This window comes from Natator depressus, chromosome 1 (genome assembly GCF_965152275.1).
Source record: "Natator depressus isolate rNatDep1 chromosome 1, rNatDep2.hap1, whole genome shotgun sequence".
NCBI lineage: Eukaryota > Metazoa > Chordata > Testudines > Cheloniidae > Natator > Natator depressus.
In genome coordinates, this window is record NC_134234.1 from 6,165,906 (window position 1) to 6,184,531 (window position 18,626).

The 18,626-nt window shown below is 49.5% G+C and overlaps 1 protein-coding gene and 1 pseudogene across 1 annotated transcript; both read left to right on the top strand.

Moving 5' to 3' along the window:
• The first annotated feature begins 6,228 nt into the window (after positions 1-6,228).
• On the top strand, positions 6,229-7,217 carry LOC141981039 (olfactory receptor 52P1-like; annotated as a pseudogene).
• A 9,527-nt stretch (positions 7,218-16,744) lies between these two features.
• Positions 16,745-17,695, top strand: LOC141980477 (olfactory receptor 52B2-like). The gene has a single exon (XM_074941732.1). It carries the CDS (start codon positions 16,745-16,747, stop codon positions 17,693-17,695), a length of 951 nt encoding a protein of 316 aa, XP_074797833.1.
• Positions 17,696-18,626: the final 931 nt, after the last annotated feature.

The following is an 18,626-nucleotide window of genomic DNA, read 5'->3' on the forward strand; positions in this document are numbered from 1 at the left end:
TAGACAAGGTGCCTGCGGTGGCATTTGCCATTAATTCTAAGGCTGCAGAAATATTAACTATAGCCTTTTCCAATTCACTCACCCCCACCCTGGGCAAAAACCAATGAACAAAGGAGTGAAAGCCTGTAGGCCGTTCAGAGAGAGGGTTTAATGGGACATTTAGTTGGTTCCTCCATACCAGATTCCGAATTTCCCCCTGGGCCAGGGTCTGGTGTACTGCAACAGCGGGTACTATGGCTCCTAAGGTGCATGTACCACACCAACCTGCCGGGAGGACCTTATAAGCCATGTGGTTGCACAACCAGAACCAGCCTGATCCCTCAGGGACTGGCCACGGCACCCTGGAATACTTGGGAGAACTTGCCGCACCAGAGCTAATGTGGGTGGTATCATTGCACCCTACAAAGTTACCCACAAAAACTGTATTTTTGAAATTCTTACATCATGACACACATAAAGCATAACTACCCTGGGCCACCATATCAATAGACCAAGTTTGGATTGTAACATTCCAGTTAAATGGAGTGTCTGTCCATAATCCAGCCAGGAGGGTTCGGTTGAGAGGGATAGGCACCCCTACCAATGGGATTCCCTGACCTATGTACATGGGCGTATGAATACAGACCCAACACTGGGTTCAGTTAACCCCCTGTGCTATAGCATGGGTTAAATGCAGGAAGCTGTTGCTTTCCCATCCGTGTACCGAACTCAAGAATAGAGAGGGGATTCCACTGGCCACCCATACCAGTATTTGCATCCTCCCGTGTACCACGCAAAAAACAGGACAACAACTATAAGTCCAAGTAATAAGAAAACAAGAAGTCCTGATGGAGTCTCAAGATCCCAATAGTTGGGGAGTTCAGCCCAGGGACTGCCAGTGGTGTTCATTCACGGGGCGGCTTGTCAGAGAGCTCGTCAGGCCCAGGCGGGGGTCCCTGCGCCAACTTAGCATAGCTGTGATGGATCCAGGAACTTCTACCTGCAACTTTTAAAGCAGAATAAGTACATAACAGAACCTGGTACGGCCCCTCCCAGCGGGGTTCTAAGGGTCTGTACGGGGGAATTTTTTTACCACCACCCAATCCCCTGGTTTGAAGGGATGAACCTGTAACCCCAATGGCGTGGTTTGAAACAATTGAGCCCCAGACTGGTTGTTATTGAGCTCTATTTGTAATCTGGCTACCTACCTGGCCAAGGTCTCATCTCCATCCAAAAGGCTAGTGTGAGCGGGAACATAGGTTCCCAGAACCAAAGCCGGCCTCCCAAACAATACTTTGAATGGGGACAAGCCCAGGGGCATGCATGGGGCCCGCCTTATGTGCCACAGGACTATGGGCAAAACCTCTGGCCACTTCAGTCCAGTCTCTTTGCAAAACTTTGCTATCATCATCTTCAGGGTTCGATTCATGCGCTCCACCTGCCCTGCCGACTGGGGGTGGTAAGGGGTGTGGAGTTGTTGCGCAATCCCCAGGCACCGGTACAGCTCCTCTAAAATCCTTGCAGTGAAGTGTTATCCTTGGTCCGAGTCGATGACTTCAGGGACTCCAAACCTGGGCACAATGTCTTTCAGTAGAAATTTCACCACAGATCTGGCATCTGCTTTTCTGGTTGGTATTGCTTCGGGCCATCTGGAAAGTTGATCCACTATTACAAGGAGGTGGTGAAACCCCGAGCTTTTAGGTATTTCTGCATAGTCCATTGTAATCGCTGAAATGGGAAGTTAGCCCAAGGTCTCCCCCCACCAGTGTTGGCATCAAGCCGAGACCGAGCAGAGAAGGCCAGGCAAGTAGAGCAGGAGCCAAGAGCTCTCTTCACCGCCGGATAGACATGAGGCGCTGCCCAACATTTAAGAATAGCAGCTGCAGTGGCCTGAATGCCGGCATGTCCCAAAGAATGAAAATAGTGGGTGGCCGAGAGCAGATAGCGACGGGGGAGAATAGGTTTGTTCCCGATTCGCCAAAACTTGTCAACGCCTTCAGAGCCTTCCCAACGTTTCTAGTCCTGGAGCTCGTCAGGCAGCACATCAGCATACAAGTGTGTCCAGTCCGTCGGCGGGAAGGACGCATCCAGAAGAAGAGTTGCTGACACCAGGAGGGGCTGAAGGGCAGCAGTCTTTGCGGCTGCATCAGCCAAGGCATTACCCTGAGAGACAGGATTCTCAGGCTGCTGGTGAGCATAACAGTGGACGACAGCCAGTTCGAAAGGACCTTGAATGGCACCCAAAAGTGCAGAGATTAAAGGGCCGTTTGCAATCTTAGTGCCTGAGGAGGTTAGAAACCCTCGCTGTTTCCAGAGCTGGCCCATAGCATGGCAAACCCCGAAGGCATATCTAGAGTCTGTATAAACGGTAACAGATTTCCCAACAGACAACAAGCAAGCCGTAGTAAGAGCATGCAATTCCACGCCCTGAGCACTAAAGGAAGGTGGAAGGGGGGCTGCTTCTACAACGGTTGTCTGAGTAGTGATGGAATAGCCAGATACCCGCTGGCCCTCCAGATAGAAGGAGGAGCCATCGGTAAAAAGGGACAGGTCCGGGTTTTTCAGAGGGAGGTCGCATAAATCCGGGCGAGGCTTACCGCTCTCAGTGATGACGTCCATACATACATGGTGAGGCATGCCATCCTCCGGAAGGGGTGTCAGTGCAGCGGGGTTGAGGATGTTGCAGCGGCGAAGGGTGATGTTGTCAGCGGCCAGCAGAATCCACTTGTATTTGTGTGCCCGCAGCGGAGACAGTGCCTGCATTGTATGGTGTTTTAAGAGAACCTCAACCTCGTGGGGGACCCAGACAGTCAAAGGGTGCCCCAGAACAATAGGGCGTGACCGGTCCACCATAAGGGCTGCAGCGGCAGTGGACCGCACACAGGAGACTGATCCCCGAATGACAGGGTCTAATTGTATGGAATAGTAAGCTATGGGGCGTGGGCGATCCCCTAGGTACTTCAATAGGACACCACTGGCCACTCCCCGTTGCTCGTGACTGAAGAGAAAAAATGGTTTACCGTAATCCGGGAGTCCCACGGCGGGTGCAGAGATCAGGGCTTTCTTTGTGGATGTGAAAGCAGCTTCCATCTCCGGGGTCCAGAGAGCAGGATCGGGGTTAGGAGTTGTGGTGGCCTGGACTAACGGTTTCACCAATTCCCCGAAGGCCACTATCCAGGGTCGGCAGAACCCCGCAGCCCCCAGGAAAGCCCGCTTTTTTGTAGTCAGGCACGGGTAATCCTGGATTGCCTGCACCCTATCAGGGGAGAGTAAACGCTCTCCAGTCCGAATCACAAAACCTAAATAGATCACCGGGGTTCGGCACAGCTGCAGCTTGGATGGAGATGCACGGTGGCCCTTATTAGCTAACGCAGTAAGCAGAGTAACAGAATCGGCTAAACATGCATTATAATCAGAGCTAGCAATCCACAAATCATCCACATGTTGGACTAGAACAGAGGAGCTGGGCAAAACAATGTCTTTCAAATCATCTGCTAGAATTCGGGAAAAAATAGTGGGGGAGCCTGAGAACCCTTGGGGGAGGCACATCCAGGTTAGCTGCTGGCCCCCCCAAGTGAACGCAAACAGGTATTGGGAGTCGGGGTGCAAAGGAATACTGAAAAACGCAGCACACAAGTCTACAACCGTGAAACAAGTAGCCGACTGGGGAATCAGTGTCAGGACAGTACTCGGATCAGGGACCACTGGGTGGGGGGTTATAACATAACTATTTATCGCACGCAGATCTTGAATGAACCGATAAACTGGGCGCCCATCCGGGCCCAGTCTTGGCTTTTTCACAGGAAGGATAGGAGTATTACAAGGAGAACTACACGAAACCAAGACCTCCTGGGTTAAGTAGCTAGAGATAAGAAGGGAAATACCTTCCTCCGCCTCCTTCGGCAAGGAATATTGTTTTACGGAGGGAGGTGACCCATCCCTCACCTGCAGACTGACTGGAGTGGCTAATTCAAGGAGGCCCACGTTGGTGGAACTCACGCTGCACAAATGGGGTGGAACGCTGGACAATTCTGTGGGGAGATCGGGAATCGGGGTAACCGAGGCCATAAGAGAAGCAACCGCCGAGTCTGGGACAGACATGTGAAGTCCTTCGGGGGCACAATATATGTGGGCTCCCAGCTTGCTAAGCACGTCCCACCCAAGAAGGTTAGTGGGGCCTTCTGGCATGATAACAAATCTATGTGACTACTTTAAAGAACCCAGCTCCACAGGGACGGGGCAGGATAGGGGATCCGGGCACAGGTTGCCCTCAATACCCTGCACCCAGACCTTGGTATTAGAAAGAGAGCCCAGAACAAAAGTTAAAGTGGAAAGGGTGGCTCCGGTATCCACTAAAAAGGGTACAAACCGTTCCCCAATTTTCAAGTAAATTTGCGACTCCAATCCAAGATCCCATTCCAACTCTCCCACGGCTCCCAAAATCTCCACCTCTAGTCACTGGGGATTAGCGAAGCCCTGGGGAGCATTAGGGGGAAAGGAAGAACTGGTCTCCAGCTGATCCTGCCAAGGAGCCCCTCGTGGAAGCAGGGGGCATTCCTTCTTCCAGTGCCCCGGTTGCTTACAATAATTACAGTTCCCGTTCCTTGTCCCACCCCAGCCTCCTCCCCGTTTAAGCCTTGCTGGCACGCTCTAATTTTTGACCAATTTGCCGTCTTACTACCCACCCTGCGGATGCTCTCCAGGAGCCCTTCCCGGGCAGCTGAGAGGCGGGCCCGGCCATTGAGGTCATTAGGATTCCAACCTGGATCGGCTTCGGGCCAAGGGGTGCGATTCTCAGCATCCCCTGCCCAGCGCCGATTAGCGTCTAGAATAGAATACCTCTCGTCAGGGGTAAATAGGGTTTGCAAAATAGCTTGGACATCTGCCCAGTTAGGGTTGAATGCCGTAAAGACTGAACAGATAGTCTGTAGGACTCTTTTCGGATCGTCGCGCAACCTTGGCATCTGTGACTGCCAGGTTACCAGGTCCCCAGGGCCAAAAGGGCGGTGGACCGTGACCATAGTGACACAGTCATTGCCCGTTGCAACGGGCTGTTGTATCGGGGCGCTTGAAGCGCAACAGGGGGTAGGGTTAGAGACGAGTATAGGGGGCAACAGGAGGAGGAGTAGGGGGAAGAGACGGAGGAGGGAAAGCAGCATAGGGTGGAGCAGAACCCGCAAGCGGCATGCAAACCTTAGATCTGGTACCAGATCCCAAAGTCGAGGGGCGCCCCTTATCTCGGGCGTATGCCCAAATATCGCATACATACCAATAATCCATTTGAGCTGGATGCTTGTCCTCCAGCTGTTGTCTAAGGCAGGTTAATTCATCCTGTCCAAAAGTTCCATCGGGTGGCCATCCAAAGGGCATCTGAATAGTCAGCACTGGCCACTCGACTTTACACAAAATTACAGCTCTCCTTTTACCTAACCCATGGGTGCCAGAAATATTTTTCCAATTCTCGACAATCTCAGCCAAAGGGGTTCCCCTGCTCACACTCTGCCTAATATGCCACCTTATCACCTAAGCGACGGCCCACACTCCTGTTCCTCGGAGTTCTCGAAGGTGAACTCACCCGGTGCTGGCTGAAGTTGTCCGAGGGAAGGAGTGCGGCTTCGCTTACAAGGGCGAGCCTAGAGTCCCATCTGGGTTGCCAAAACTGTTACTGTTATAGGCCACCTTGATTACATTGGCCTCATTAGCACTACAAAAGTAATTTCCACCCCTTCTTGTCAACTGTTGAGAATAGCCCACTTCCACCTTAATTGAATTGACTCGTTAGCATTGACCCCCCCATTTGGTAAGGCAACTCCCATCTTTTCATATGCTGTGTTTTTATACCTCCCTACTGTATTTTCCACTCCATGCATCTGATGAAGTGGGTTTTAGCCCACGAAAGCTTATGCCTAAATAAATTTGTTAGTCTCTAGGGTGCCACAAGGACTCCTTGTTGTTTTTGCTGATACAGACTAACACGGCTACCACCCTGAAATCTTATCCTTGTGTTGCTCTCCTGGATGGAGGTGGAAAACATGTACCAGGTCTCAGCTTGCCCATTTCCCTGAAGCCAGTGCAGGATTGTTCCTCCAGTGCGTTGCCTACCCTAATTTTAAGTATTTGTGGCAATGGGGATTTCCTTGGGAGATGATTTCTCAGGCTGCCCCAACTCACTGCCAGATTATTTCTCATGATACTCGGCATAATTTCCCACATCTCTGATGTAGGCTGTGTGCAGGTCGATGTGTCCAGATGCGGGGAACTGGAACTCGTCCCCAACAGCACCTCCTGATGACCTGCAATGACATGGACCTAGAACAGGTCATCTCCATCCTAGTTGGCATCCTTGGGCTGGAAAACTTCCCCTGCTGGATTGCCATCAGGCTGTGCTCCATGTGGGTCCTGACCCTACGAGGGAACTACACATTGCTGCTCATCGTCAAGACAGAGGTGAGCTTCTGCATGCCCATGTATTTTTTCCTCTCTATGCTGGCCATCAATGACCCAGTAATCACCACCTCCACCCTGCCCAAAATGCTCAGCGTCCTCCAGCTGGGCTCCCAGGAGATCAGCTTCAACACTTGCCTGCTGGAAATGTATTTCACCCACACCTTCCCCATCATCAAGCTTCGCACCCTCTTGGCTACAGCCTGCGTCCAATATGTTGCCATCTGCTGCCTGCTCCAGTACGCCACCATTCTCAGCAACCCAGCTGTTGTCAAGATGGGGCTGGTAGCAGCAACAGCAGGGGGAGCGATCCTGGTGATTCCCTGCCCTGTCCTCATCTTGAGGCTGCCCTGCTTCCGGAAGGTCATCCCACACACCTACTGAGAGCACACGGCCGGGGTGAAGCTGGTCTGCACAGACACCACAGTCAGCCGGATCTACGGTATCTCTGTGGTGCTGCTGGTGGTGGGGCTGGACATGATGCTTGTTGCCTCCTCCTACATCCTCAGGGCCGTCTTCACGCTCTGATGGAGTGGGGCGCACAGAAAGGCCCTGAGAACCTCCGTAGCCCACCTCTTCACCCTCCTGGTTTTATACACACCTGCCCTCTTCACCTTCCTGACCCACCGCATGACAGAGACGTGCCCCCTTATAGCCACATTCTGCTGACCAGCCTCTACCTCCTGGTGCCACCCCTGGTAAACCCGCTGGTGTATGGCGTGAAGACCAAGAAGATCCATGATAGGGTGAGCAGCATTGTCAACCATGGCAAGAAGATAGCTTCAAAGCCTTAAAGCCTGGACTGTTACCCCTGTGTCTCCAATACTGCCCCATTTGTAAGTTTGTGTATTCAATAGAGAAATTTTATTTAAAGGGAAAGGGAACCAAGGATGAGTTTGGGAAAACACCACACCCACATTCAAAACATGCAGCCATAAGCAAACCTGACCCCACGGTGCATTGGGCAGTGTCCTTTGCCTCAGTTTCCCCCCTTGCGGGAAAGTCCAATGAATGAATGTCCCTTTAACACATCACTCCCCTCTCCCTCCGCTGCACGGCACCCACAGTTGGCTGCCCTGGGTTAGTGAAGACCCAGGGGTGTGTTCACAGCTCTTCACCTCCTACCCCAGGAGGGTGGGGGTGGAGCATCGAGCCACGCCTCTGCTGCTACCTCTGCAACTGGCTCACAGCTGCTGCTGCCTCTCTGCCATCACTCTCAGGTGGCGGGGAAGCTCATGGCCAGTGTAGCATCTGTGTTGGTTTTCACTGTCCCCGCACAAGATCGAAGGCTTAGGCCCCAGACCCGCTCAGCCGTGAGGACAGCTCTCAGAATCACCAACCGCAAACCAGGGCTCACAACTGAGGCTAATCAACTCTGTCATTAAACACTGGAGAGGAACAGGTCAAATGGCTGGTTGGCTAGTTCACTGGGATTTGGCATCCCTACCCCTTGCTTAGCAGGGGTGGTTCGGTTGAGGGTAACCCCCTCAATCAGGACAGGCTAAGCACAGGTCTGCTGCCCTTCACTCATACAATAAGGATAACACCATTTCATTACCCTGCATTCAAACACTAGTGTGATTTTTAACCCAAGCCAGCTGATCATTTTAGCAAGGCAGCTCCATCTGCTGCGCACTGAGGCAGAGCGGGCCTGTCTATGCAAACACAGGCTGCTCCTGAAGCCTTTCCCCCAGCTCGCCACTAGGTATCAGGGAAAGCTCATTGAGACCCTGTCTTTCAGAAAGACACCAAATCTTGTTTTAAATTCTCCAAGTGATGGTGGGTCCACCACCTCCCCAGGAAGCTGCTTCAATGTCTCAGTTACCCTCACTGCTAGGAAATTGCATCTTATGTCAAGGATGAATTTCTCTAGCTTCAATTTCCAGCCATTGGATCTAGTAAAGAGCCTCTCAAGGGGCCGCGGGTGCAGGCGGCAGGGCTTTGGGGCTCATCTGCACCAATGAAGCCGCTCATTAGCAGCCCTCTGCAACTCAGCCGTGGCTGCTTTTGGGACAGTGCTGCCCAAACCGGGTGCTAAGATAGGCACTGATCCGGGAGAGCACATGTATAGCCCCATTGCTGTCATATCTGAGCTCTGCAACATACTTAGCCTCAAAACCGCTGTGAGGCAGGGCAGGGCTATTATCCCAGATGGAGAACTGAGGCACAGAGAGGCTAAGGGACTGGCCCAAGATCCCACAAGAAGCCTGTGGTAGAGCGGAGAACTGTTCCTGGATTTCCAAAGGCCTAGGTAAGTGCCCTAACCACTGGACACTTCCCCTCCCTGAGTGCATTCTGCAGCCTATCTCTACGCACGGCAGGATTTAAGCACGTCATTAAGCTCCACTGACTTTAGTGCGATTCAGTCATGTGCATCAAGTTAAACATGCTTAAATGTTCCCCCGAAGAGGGACGCTTTCCTGAACTGGGCTGCAGACTGACCCGACAGGACTATTACCCTCTCCTCAAGCATCTCTTCGTCCATGATGACTGCAAGCAACTCACCAACTAGGTAAGGCTAAATGGAGGAGCAGCTGAGGATAGTTGATATACATCTGTATGTATAGTTACCTCTGTATGGAGTCCCACTGGGAGTAGCCAAGGGTGGGGTCCTAGCTCCTTTGAAGTCAATGGGAGTTTGGCCATTACTCACTGAGTTCAGTGGGGTCGGGGCTCCACCTTATATGCAAGGTGGGGAAGTGCTTGCAGGATGGAGCCCTAATTTTGCCTTGTGATAGGTTCTTTGCAGTGCCATGCTGCTCTAGCTTCGTGTTTGGAAAAGCTAGTCCCCCACACTGTTAAATGGCAGATACAGAGCCTTTTGTGACCATAGTGACTCCATGCCTCACACTGAACTTCTTGGAACCCTTGTGAGAGAAGAATGTATCGTTAAAGGGAGTGCTTCTCCCAAAAGGCACAGAGCATCATCTCAAACTGTGCATCGCTGGACCATGAAAAGGAAGCGTAAAGTGAATAAAAGAACAGAAGAGAAGATGTTGTGGGGTTGTTTTTTCTTCTTAGAAATTGTGTATAATAAATGTCATCAGGAAACCTGCAAGACAAAGAAGTTGCTTGGAGTTTGTTTTGCCTGTGTGTAATATGTAGATCCCATCAGCTAGCTCTTTCAGCCGACAAACCACAGGTTGTACTCTGTGTAAATGGTAAGGTTCAAGGGATTAGTCAAGCCAAATAAGTATCATTTGGAATATAGGCGCTGACTTTTTAGTTCCCAGTGGGTGCTCCACCCCGGACCCCGCCCTCTCTCCACCCCTTCCCCCAAGCCTCCACCCCACCTCGCCTCTTCCCACCCCCATTCCTCTCCCTCCCCCACCTCTTCCTGCCCCTGCTCCTCCCCTTCCTCCCAGCACCTCCTGCACACCGTGGAACAGCTGATTGCAGGGGATGGGAAGTGTTGGGAGGGAGGGGGAGGTGCTGATCAGGGGGGCTGCCAGTGGGTGCTCAGCACCCACCTTTTTTCCGTGTGGGTGCTCTAGCTCCAGAGCAACCACGGAATCGATGCATGTGATTTGGAAGTGGAAATGCAGCCTCAGTGGATCCAAAAGAAAGGGGCATAAATTAAAACAGGCCAGCATCTGTGCATTGCTTCCTCTTCGAAGGCTATGAACTGGTGCAGGGAGGGTGGGGTGTGTGATCACTTCAAAGCCCACAAAGGGTTTACCAGTTAACAGCCTTAGCTTAGAACTCACACCCCATGAATAGCTCAGTCTTTCCCTTATATAGCTTGGGACTTTGTCCTTGAGCCTTCAAAGGCTTCAAAAGGCTGGGTTTTCGTATAATCGGGGAAGGGAAATTTGCATTCACCTCCTGGTAGAGATCCCCAGAAAGCCATTTAGCCCTGTTTGCCCCCAAAACCCATTCTTATCTGGCCCATTGTTCAGTATACTCCTTTGAAGTTCATAGCGCTTTCCAGGGTCCACATCCCATCTCTCCCCTAGAGAGGTTACATGCAATTGCACTCCACAATCACACAGAACCTTTGCCTCTAATACGACAAACTCCAAAGCTAGCTAAACTCAATTCAGTACGGTTTTTCCAAGGATAATGCAGGAAATTGCCATCTCTGTCACTGGATGGGGATAGCCAGTGAAGGGTTGACGAAGTGAAGACAAGTAGTTTGTGTTTGACGCCACAGCGAAGTGGGAGCCGGTGAACAGATGCAGAGATCGGCGACATGGTAAGGGCAACAGGCTAGGAGAAAGATCTTTGCAGCAGTATTCTGAATGGAGCTGAGTGGGGGGTCAGATTGCATTTGTTAAGGCCAGAGAATCACACCAGGGAAAAGGAGGCTGGAAATCAGGGTGGCTACGGGCACTAGACCTGGGTTCTATTCCTCACTCTTGCACTGAACGGCTGCAGGACATTGGGCACGTCACTTCCCCTCCCGCTCTTTGTTTTGTCTTCTTCTGGGCAAGGACTGTCTTTTACTAGATGTTTGGACAGCCTCCAGAACAAGGGGGCTTTTTTTTTATTTGGGGCCTCTGGGTGCTTCTGTACAATCCACATGACATTCTCATAAGCAAACTAGAGATATGTGTTCTTGATGAAATTACTCTAAGGTTGGTGCTCAACTGATGGAAAGACTGCACTCAAAGACCATGGTTCACTGTCAAACTGGGAGGACATATCTGCTTGGTTCCTGCAGGGATCTGTCTTGGGTCCCACACTAATCAGCATTTTCATTAATAACTTGGATAATGGAGTGGAGAGTGTGCTCATAGAATTTACGGACGACACCAACCTGGGAGGGGTGGCAAGCACTTTGGAGGCCAGGATTAGAATTCAAAATGACACTGACACATTACAGAATTGATCTGAAATCAGCCAGATGAAATTCAATAAAGAGAAGTGCAAAGTACTACACTGAGGAAGGAAAAAAAATCAAATGCAGAACTACACAATGGAGAATAACTGACTAGGCAGTCATGCTGCAGAAAAGGGCCAGGAGGCTACAATGGATCACAAATTAAATATGAGTTAATAATATGGTGCAGCTGCAAAAAAGGCTTGTATCATTCTGCGGGGTATTCACAGGAGCGTCATACGTAAGCCACAGGAGGGAATTGTCCCACTCTATTCAGCACTGGTGAGTCCTCAGCTAGAGTATTGCATCCATTTTGGGAATCACGCTTTAAGAAAGAATTGGACAAATTGGAGAGATTCCAGATGAGAGCAACATGAAATGATAAAAGTTTTTAAAAACCTGACCTGTGAAGAAAGGTTAAAACAAACCCGAGCATATATAGTCTTGAGAAGAGAAGACTCAGATGGGACCAGGTAACAGTATTCAAGTATGTGAAGGGCTGTTATCAAGAGGACTTTGGTCAATTCTTCTCTATGTCCACTGAAGGTAAGACAAATTTTAATGGGCTTAATCTGCAGCAAGGGAGATTTAGGTGAGACATTAGGAAAACCTGGTAGCTCTAAGGGCAGTTAAGCTCTGCAATAGTCTTCAAAGGGAGATTGTAAAATCACTGTCACTGGCGGTTTTTAAGAACAGGTTGGACAAACCCCTGTCAGGGATGATCTAGGTTTTCTTGGCCTCAGCACGGGGGGGCTGAACTAGGTGACCTCTTGAGGTCCTTTCCAGCCCTTCATTTCTATGATTCTGTGATTCTACATCTACGGGCAGAATCCTGTTCTGCTAAACATTTACACAGCTGTTAGAAGCCTTTTACTGCCGATATGAGCGAGGAATAAACAAACTGCAAGGAGTTCAACTCTCTGTGAACAGCTTGATTCTTTGGGCAAATCTAATTTTGCAATTTTGTTTCCTGAAAATTTAAACTCACCAAATTCTGATTCAATTTGAGAAAGTAAGAAGTATGACATTTGAGCTAACGGCAACCAGGCCTCTTTTACCAGATTTTAGATGCCTAATGTTAGGAATCCAGATTTGGGCTTCTTTCCTTTTTCATCAGAATTGCTCTCTGCTCCTTTTGCACAACCTCTCTGTATTTGTTTCTCGCGTGGCCCAGCCCTCAGTTCTCCATTTCCCACCCTGGCTCTCCATTGTATTGTTTCTCTCATCTCTGCTCTCACAGCAGTGTCTCCTAAGCAGAAAGAGTCCTCACGACATTCACTTTCAAGCTGAACCTTCATACCAACACGCCCATGGTAACAAAATCACATGCGGCAGATAACAGACACAATCGCACGTACACACTTGGGGACCTGAGACTAGAACCAGGCACCCTTTGGCTCCAAATCACAGGCCTCTAGCACATGAGATGAAAAAATAACAACATCCCCTGCAGGCCATGATAACATTTGGTCCATTATCCTCCCTGTGGGCCCAGCTGGAGGCAGGCAATGTAACCTGCTCACTTTAAGCTCGTACATTGCACCATGCCTGATGTGAAGCACAGCACGAGGTAATGCTTTGGGATGGCCCTGGGGCCTGCTCCTCATGTTCCATGTTATAATCCAAGGAGTTCTCTTGCAGCCAGGCGAAAAGGGAGTTCAGGCTCAGACAGTTAATTTGCTACTCCACTTCACCACCTGAGTCAGGGTTAAAGTCATGTTGACCCTGGGCTCCCTACTGGCTCTGAGCCACCTGCTGGGATTCCCAGGGCGGCAGTATAAATATCCCTGTGTCTCAGCCCTGGTCAGTGCAGATTCCTCACCACCTGCCGCTCCCCACCTGGATCACAGGCAGAGATTCCTCATCCCCGGCCGGGGCAGGAGCCTGGTGAGTCGATTGCATGAAATGTTTGGGTTCAGGGCAGGTCTCCAGCATTCAGCAGGGTTCAGTGGGATGGGGATAGTGATTAGAGAGGCAGGGATCTGCAGATGGGAGGGTAATGCCTTCGGGAGATGCAGCTTCTAGGCCCAAAGCTGGGGGGCATGTCACTTGCCCGCTCAGGGGGACACACAGCCATTTTCTGACCTGCTCATTATCATTTAACATTTATATCACCAAAAGTGCCAACTGGGCTTAGTGCCCTTTGTGCCATGTGCTGCACAAACACATGCAAGAGAGAACTCAGTCCCTGCTTCCGGACGGATTCATAACGTTGCCCCTTTTTGCCCCAAACGGCCAGTCAAATTTTGGGACCATTGGAAGTTCCAGTTCAAAGTAGAAGCTAAATCAGTGGTTCTCAACCTCATTTGATTGGGCTCCCCTTCTTCGTGTCTGTAGTCCTTCATGCCCTCCTCCCAGTACATATACTGCCAGCCAGCTGTGAAGGCAAAGTGGAGAGCAGTGGCTGCTGGCTAGGTGCCCAGCTGTGAAGGTGTAACCCACACACCTCCTGGGTGTGGTGCTCTGTCCCATCTAGTGGCACTGAGACCACTTAGAGAACGAGATTAACGAGTTTGCTTTACAGCCTTAGCAGCCCATTGGCTTTGAGCTCATGCTGTAGAGGCTCAGGCACTGAGGTCCCTGGTTCGATCCTGCCCACCGATGCCTGGGATCTGTCGGCGTTACAAGGGCAGTGCTGCACCAGTTAGTAAGGGTGGCAATGTGAAATTTTTCACAGCAGACTAGGGTGACCAGACGGCAAATGTGAAAAATCGGGATGGGGGTGGGGGGTAATAGGAGCCTACAAAAGAAAAAGACCCCAAAATCAGGACAATCCCTATAAAATCAGGATATTTGGTCACCCTACAGCAGGCTTAGCGCTCCATTGCCACCCTTACTTACTTACTCCTGCTGCCCCGCCACCCCACCCCCAGGGCTGATAGCTGGAGTCCTGCCACCTGGGGGCTGAGTGATTTGGGGGGTAGAATAGCCAGAGCCTGGGTGGTGGGGCTCTGTCTGTCCCCTTTAACCTCACCTCCTGGGTGTGCACGGCCCTTCTGCATGAGCCCCAGCCACCCAGGGCTGACAGCCAGAGCTCTTTAAAAAGCGCCCACAGAGCTTGTGCCTCCCTTGACACATTCCTGCACCCTGCTCCATAGTTTGAGAACCGCTGAGCTAAATAGATCAAGCTCCTAAAGTTTATCACGATAAGGCATGTTTTCTAATCCTGTAATCATTCTTGTGGCTTTGCTCTGAATCATTTCTAATGTATTGACATCCTGCTTAGATTGTGGTACCAGAACTGGACACAGGATTCCAGCAGTTGTTGCACAAGTGCCAAATACAGGGGTAAAATAACCCCTCGGTTCCTAATCTAGATTCCCATTTATGCATCCGAGAATTGCATTTGTCCTTTTGGCCACAGCGTTGCAGTGGGAGCTCATTTTCAGCTGATTATCCACCACGACCCGCAAATCTTTTTCAGAGTCACTGCTTCCCAGCATAGAGTCCTCCATCCTGTAAGTATGGCCTGCGTGCTATGTTACTAGATATATACATTTACGTATAGTGTTGGCTTGCGCTCAGCTCACCAAATCAGTCTATATCATTGACGTGACCTCTTCATTACTTACCACTCTCCTAATCTTTGTATTGTCTGCCAACTTTATCAGTGATGATTTTATGTTTTCTTTCAGGCCATTGATAAAAATGTGAAATAGCGTAGGGCCAAAAACTGATCCCTGTGGGATCCCTCTAGAAGCATTTGATGATGATTCCCTGTTTACATTACATTTGGAGACCTATTTGTTAACCAGGTTTTTAGTCACTTGATGTGTGCAGTGTTAATTTTCTATCTTTCTAGTTTTTTAATCAAAATGTCATGAAGTATCAAGCCAAATGAATTACGGAAGTCTAAGTCTTTTGCGTCAACACTATTACCTTTATCAACCAAACTCAAAAAAAGATATCAAGTTAGTTCAACAGAATCTGTTTTCTGTAAACCCACGTTGATTGACATTAATTATATTAACCTCCTTTATTAACTGAATCTCATATCAGCTGCTCCATTATCTCACCCGGGATCTGTCAGACCTACAAGCCTATAATTACCCAGTAATTTCATTTACCCTTTTTAAATATTGTCACAACATTTGCTTTCTTCCAATCTTCTGGAAATTCCCTGGCGTTCTGAGACATCTTGAAAATCAATATTAATGGTCCGGGGAACTGCTCAGCCAGCTCTGAAAACTCTTGGTGGAGCTGTTGATTTAAACATTGCGGTGGTTAGTATCTTCTGTTTAGCGTCCCCCTGAGATTCTAGTGGAATGGAAAGAGTGTTACCGTATAATATGACCACATCATCTGTTTGTTTGTTTTTTGTCCTCACTGTAAAGTTAGGATAGGAATAGGATATGTCTTTCAATGCAACAGGCAAATAGCAGCAGAGTCTCTTGCGCTGATGGATAGACAAGGGACGAGGAGCCTGGACAGTCTGAGCTCCGGTCAAGACTCTGCAACTGACATCCTGTGTGGCCTTGGGTGAGTCCCTAAATCTCTCTATACCCCAGTTTTTAATCACCAGAACTTTATTAGTTTAATTAAATATTGTCCATATTAGTGGTTTTGCTATTTTTTAGGGGAGTGCATGCAACCATGGGGGACAGTGCAAACAACTGGCAAAGCAGGTGGAAGGAGGTCTAAGGATTCCACTCCCTTCTGGCAAACTGCTTCTACGAATCCCACCATTGCAAAGAGAAAAGTCCCAGAATACATAGAGCCCAGCCGTGAAGCAAAGCACCATGGGATACTCACCCAGAATGCTGAGCATTTACACTGCCCAGCCATCGAGATACATACTGAATAAGAAAACAGTTGACAATGTGCACACAGTCAGTGGGTACTATCCAATATGCACCACTTAGTGTGAACAAACTCAGTGCAAATTAACTCCCCTGTGTAGACAAGACCAAAAAGGACTGGAGTGTGGATTAAAGGAAAGTAGGTGTAACACCTCCCTGCCTGGCTCATCAGAACAGTTACCATCTGCACTGAAGAGGTAACTCTGTTAGGTGGGAGCAATAGTAGGCTTTTATCCTCCAGTGGCCCAGTCACTAGAGGGGAATGTGATGTACAGGCTTGGTCAGCTGAGCACATTCAGAGGCCGCGCAGGAAGGTGTTATGAAATGCAAGGGGCAGATTAAATGAAAGGTAGGACTGTCTGCACCAATGGCGTGCAAAGAGCTGCAGAGCACTCAGTCAGGGCAGTGATGCAAACCACCAGGCAGCTCTTTAGACAGCAGGCTGCCGTTCGAGCCCCGACTGCACAAACTGGGGGTGGGCAAATGTTAAATATGTGTTAAATATGTTAAACACATAGGGGAAACGGAGGCACACGGTATTCAGAGAAAACGTTAAGAACATTCCCACTTTGTCACAGATCCCCAGAGGAAAGGTGCTATAGAAATCCAGAGTACTTCTCATTATTGATGACATATGATATTTTCTTTGTCTATAGGGAAGGGACCCTGGGTGAATTCAGACAGAAAGCCTCGTCACATCATGTCAGCTCTCAATCAAACCAGCTTTCATCCTGCCTCCTTCTTCCTGATTGGCATCCCAGGCATGGAGGAGCTGCACATCTGGATCTCCATCCCATTCAGCCTGATGTACATCGTCACACTTTTCGGAAATTTTACCTTATTATTTGTCATCGTAACGGAGCGAAGCCTCCACGAGCCCATGTACCTTCTTCTGGCCATGCTGGCCGTCTCTGATCTAATATTGTCTTCCTCTACAGTGCCCAAAACTCTGAGCATATTCTGGGCACATTCCAAGGAAATCTCTTTCGATGCCTGCCTGACCCAGATGCTCTTTACACATATTAGTTTTATTGCTGAGTCAACAATCCTGCTGGCCATGGCGTACGATCGGTATATTGCCATATGTGATCCCTTGAGATACACGACTGTGCTAACACATTCAGTGATAGCCAAAATAGGGCTGGTGGCTCTAGCTAGAAGCTTTTGTGTGATGTTCCCAACACTTCTTCTCCTTTGGAGGCTACCGTACTGTGGACACAACATTATGCCTCATACGTACTGTGAGCATATGGGCATAGCCCGGCTGGCCTGTGCCGATATAGAAGTCAACATCTGGTATGGTTTTACTACAACTCTTTTATCACCAGGATTGGATGTTGTGCTCATTGTTGTGTCTTATGTTCTCATCCTCAGGGCTGTCTTTAGGCTCCCGACCAAGGACGCCCGGCTCAAAGCTATTGGGACCTGCAGCTCCCACATCTGTGTCATATCCATGTTTTACATGCCAGCGTTCTTCACCTTTTTCACACATCGGTTTGGCCACAACGTCCCCCACAACGTTCACATCCTACTGGCCAATCTCTACGTGCTCCTTCCACCCATGTTAAACCCCATCATCTATGCAGTGAAAACGAAGCTAATTTGGGAAAAGGTGGTCCGCCTGTTCTTCAAGGCAGGGCAGCGGTGCTGAATGCTGCGACTGGGGTGCTATCCCCTTAGAAATAAACCAGATGGAAATTGTGGGCTCCAGTGAGGCCCGTCAGGAAATAGCAACTTTGTGTTAGACCATTTTAGATGGTCTCTTCCTCATCTCAGGCTCCATGGTGTAGTGTTTGCTGGTCAGAGGAATTGTGAGACTCTCCTAAGACTAAAGCATGACAGTTAGAAAACAAAGAGAAACAAAGGATCACAAATGTGAAGCTGGTAGGACCTAAGGACCAGATCTTCAGCATGTGTAAACTGGCATTGCTCCATTAAAGTCAGAGTCACTATGCTGATAAGCACCTGCTGAAGATGTGGCCCTTACTGTATTTCTGAGAGGTACATTTTTACCCACGTTCTGCCCTGCTGAACTCTATGTTGGGTCATGTCTTTTACTCTTGTATCTCAAAGTTTTCAAAAATATTGGACTTGTTTTCTTAACTGTAGACTTGGACAGAGCCAGGGCTGGCCTTCAAGAAAATGGCACCCTGGGCTCCCACCCCATCATTGGTCCTGGGCCCCACTGCCTCCTCCCAGGGCTTAATTTGTAATGAAAGGCCCGGCACAAATTAAGCACTGCACAAGGTGCCTGCAGTAGAAAGTCCAGTGGGGAGGTTTGTGTCAGGCCAGGATCCATAGCCAGGCAGCATGTCTCTGGGGCATCTGGACTCCTGTGGAGCCTCTGGAAAAATAGAAAGCTGCTGCCCTAAATATAATCCCCGAGAGAGGGTTTGCAGTGAATCCCCTCTGGGGCCCCAGTGTGATTTCGCTTCCCTGTACCAGCAGGAGGGGAATCAGTCATGTGGTCTGATGAAGATGAAAGAGATGACTTAGTCTATGTGAACTATGCACATGACAAATAGAGACAAGTAACCCAACAGCCAGGATTTTCCATCAAGGGGCCTTTCAGCTGTCACGGC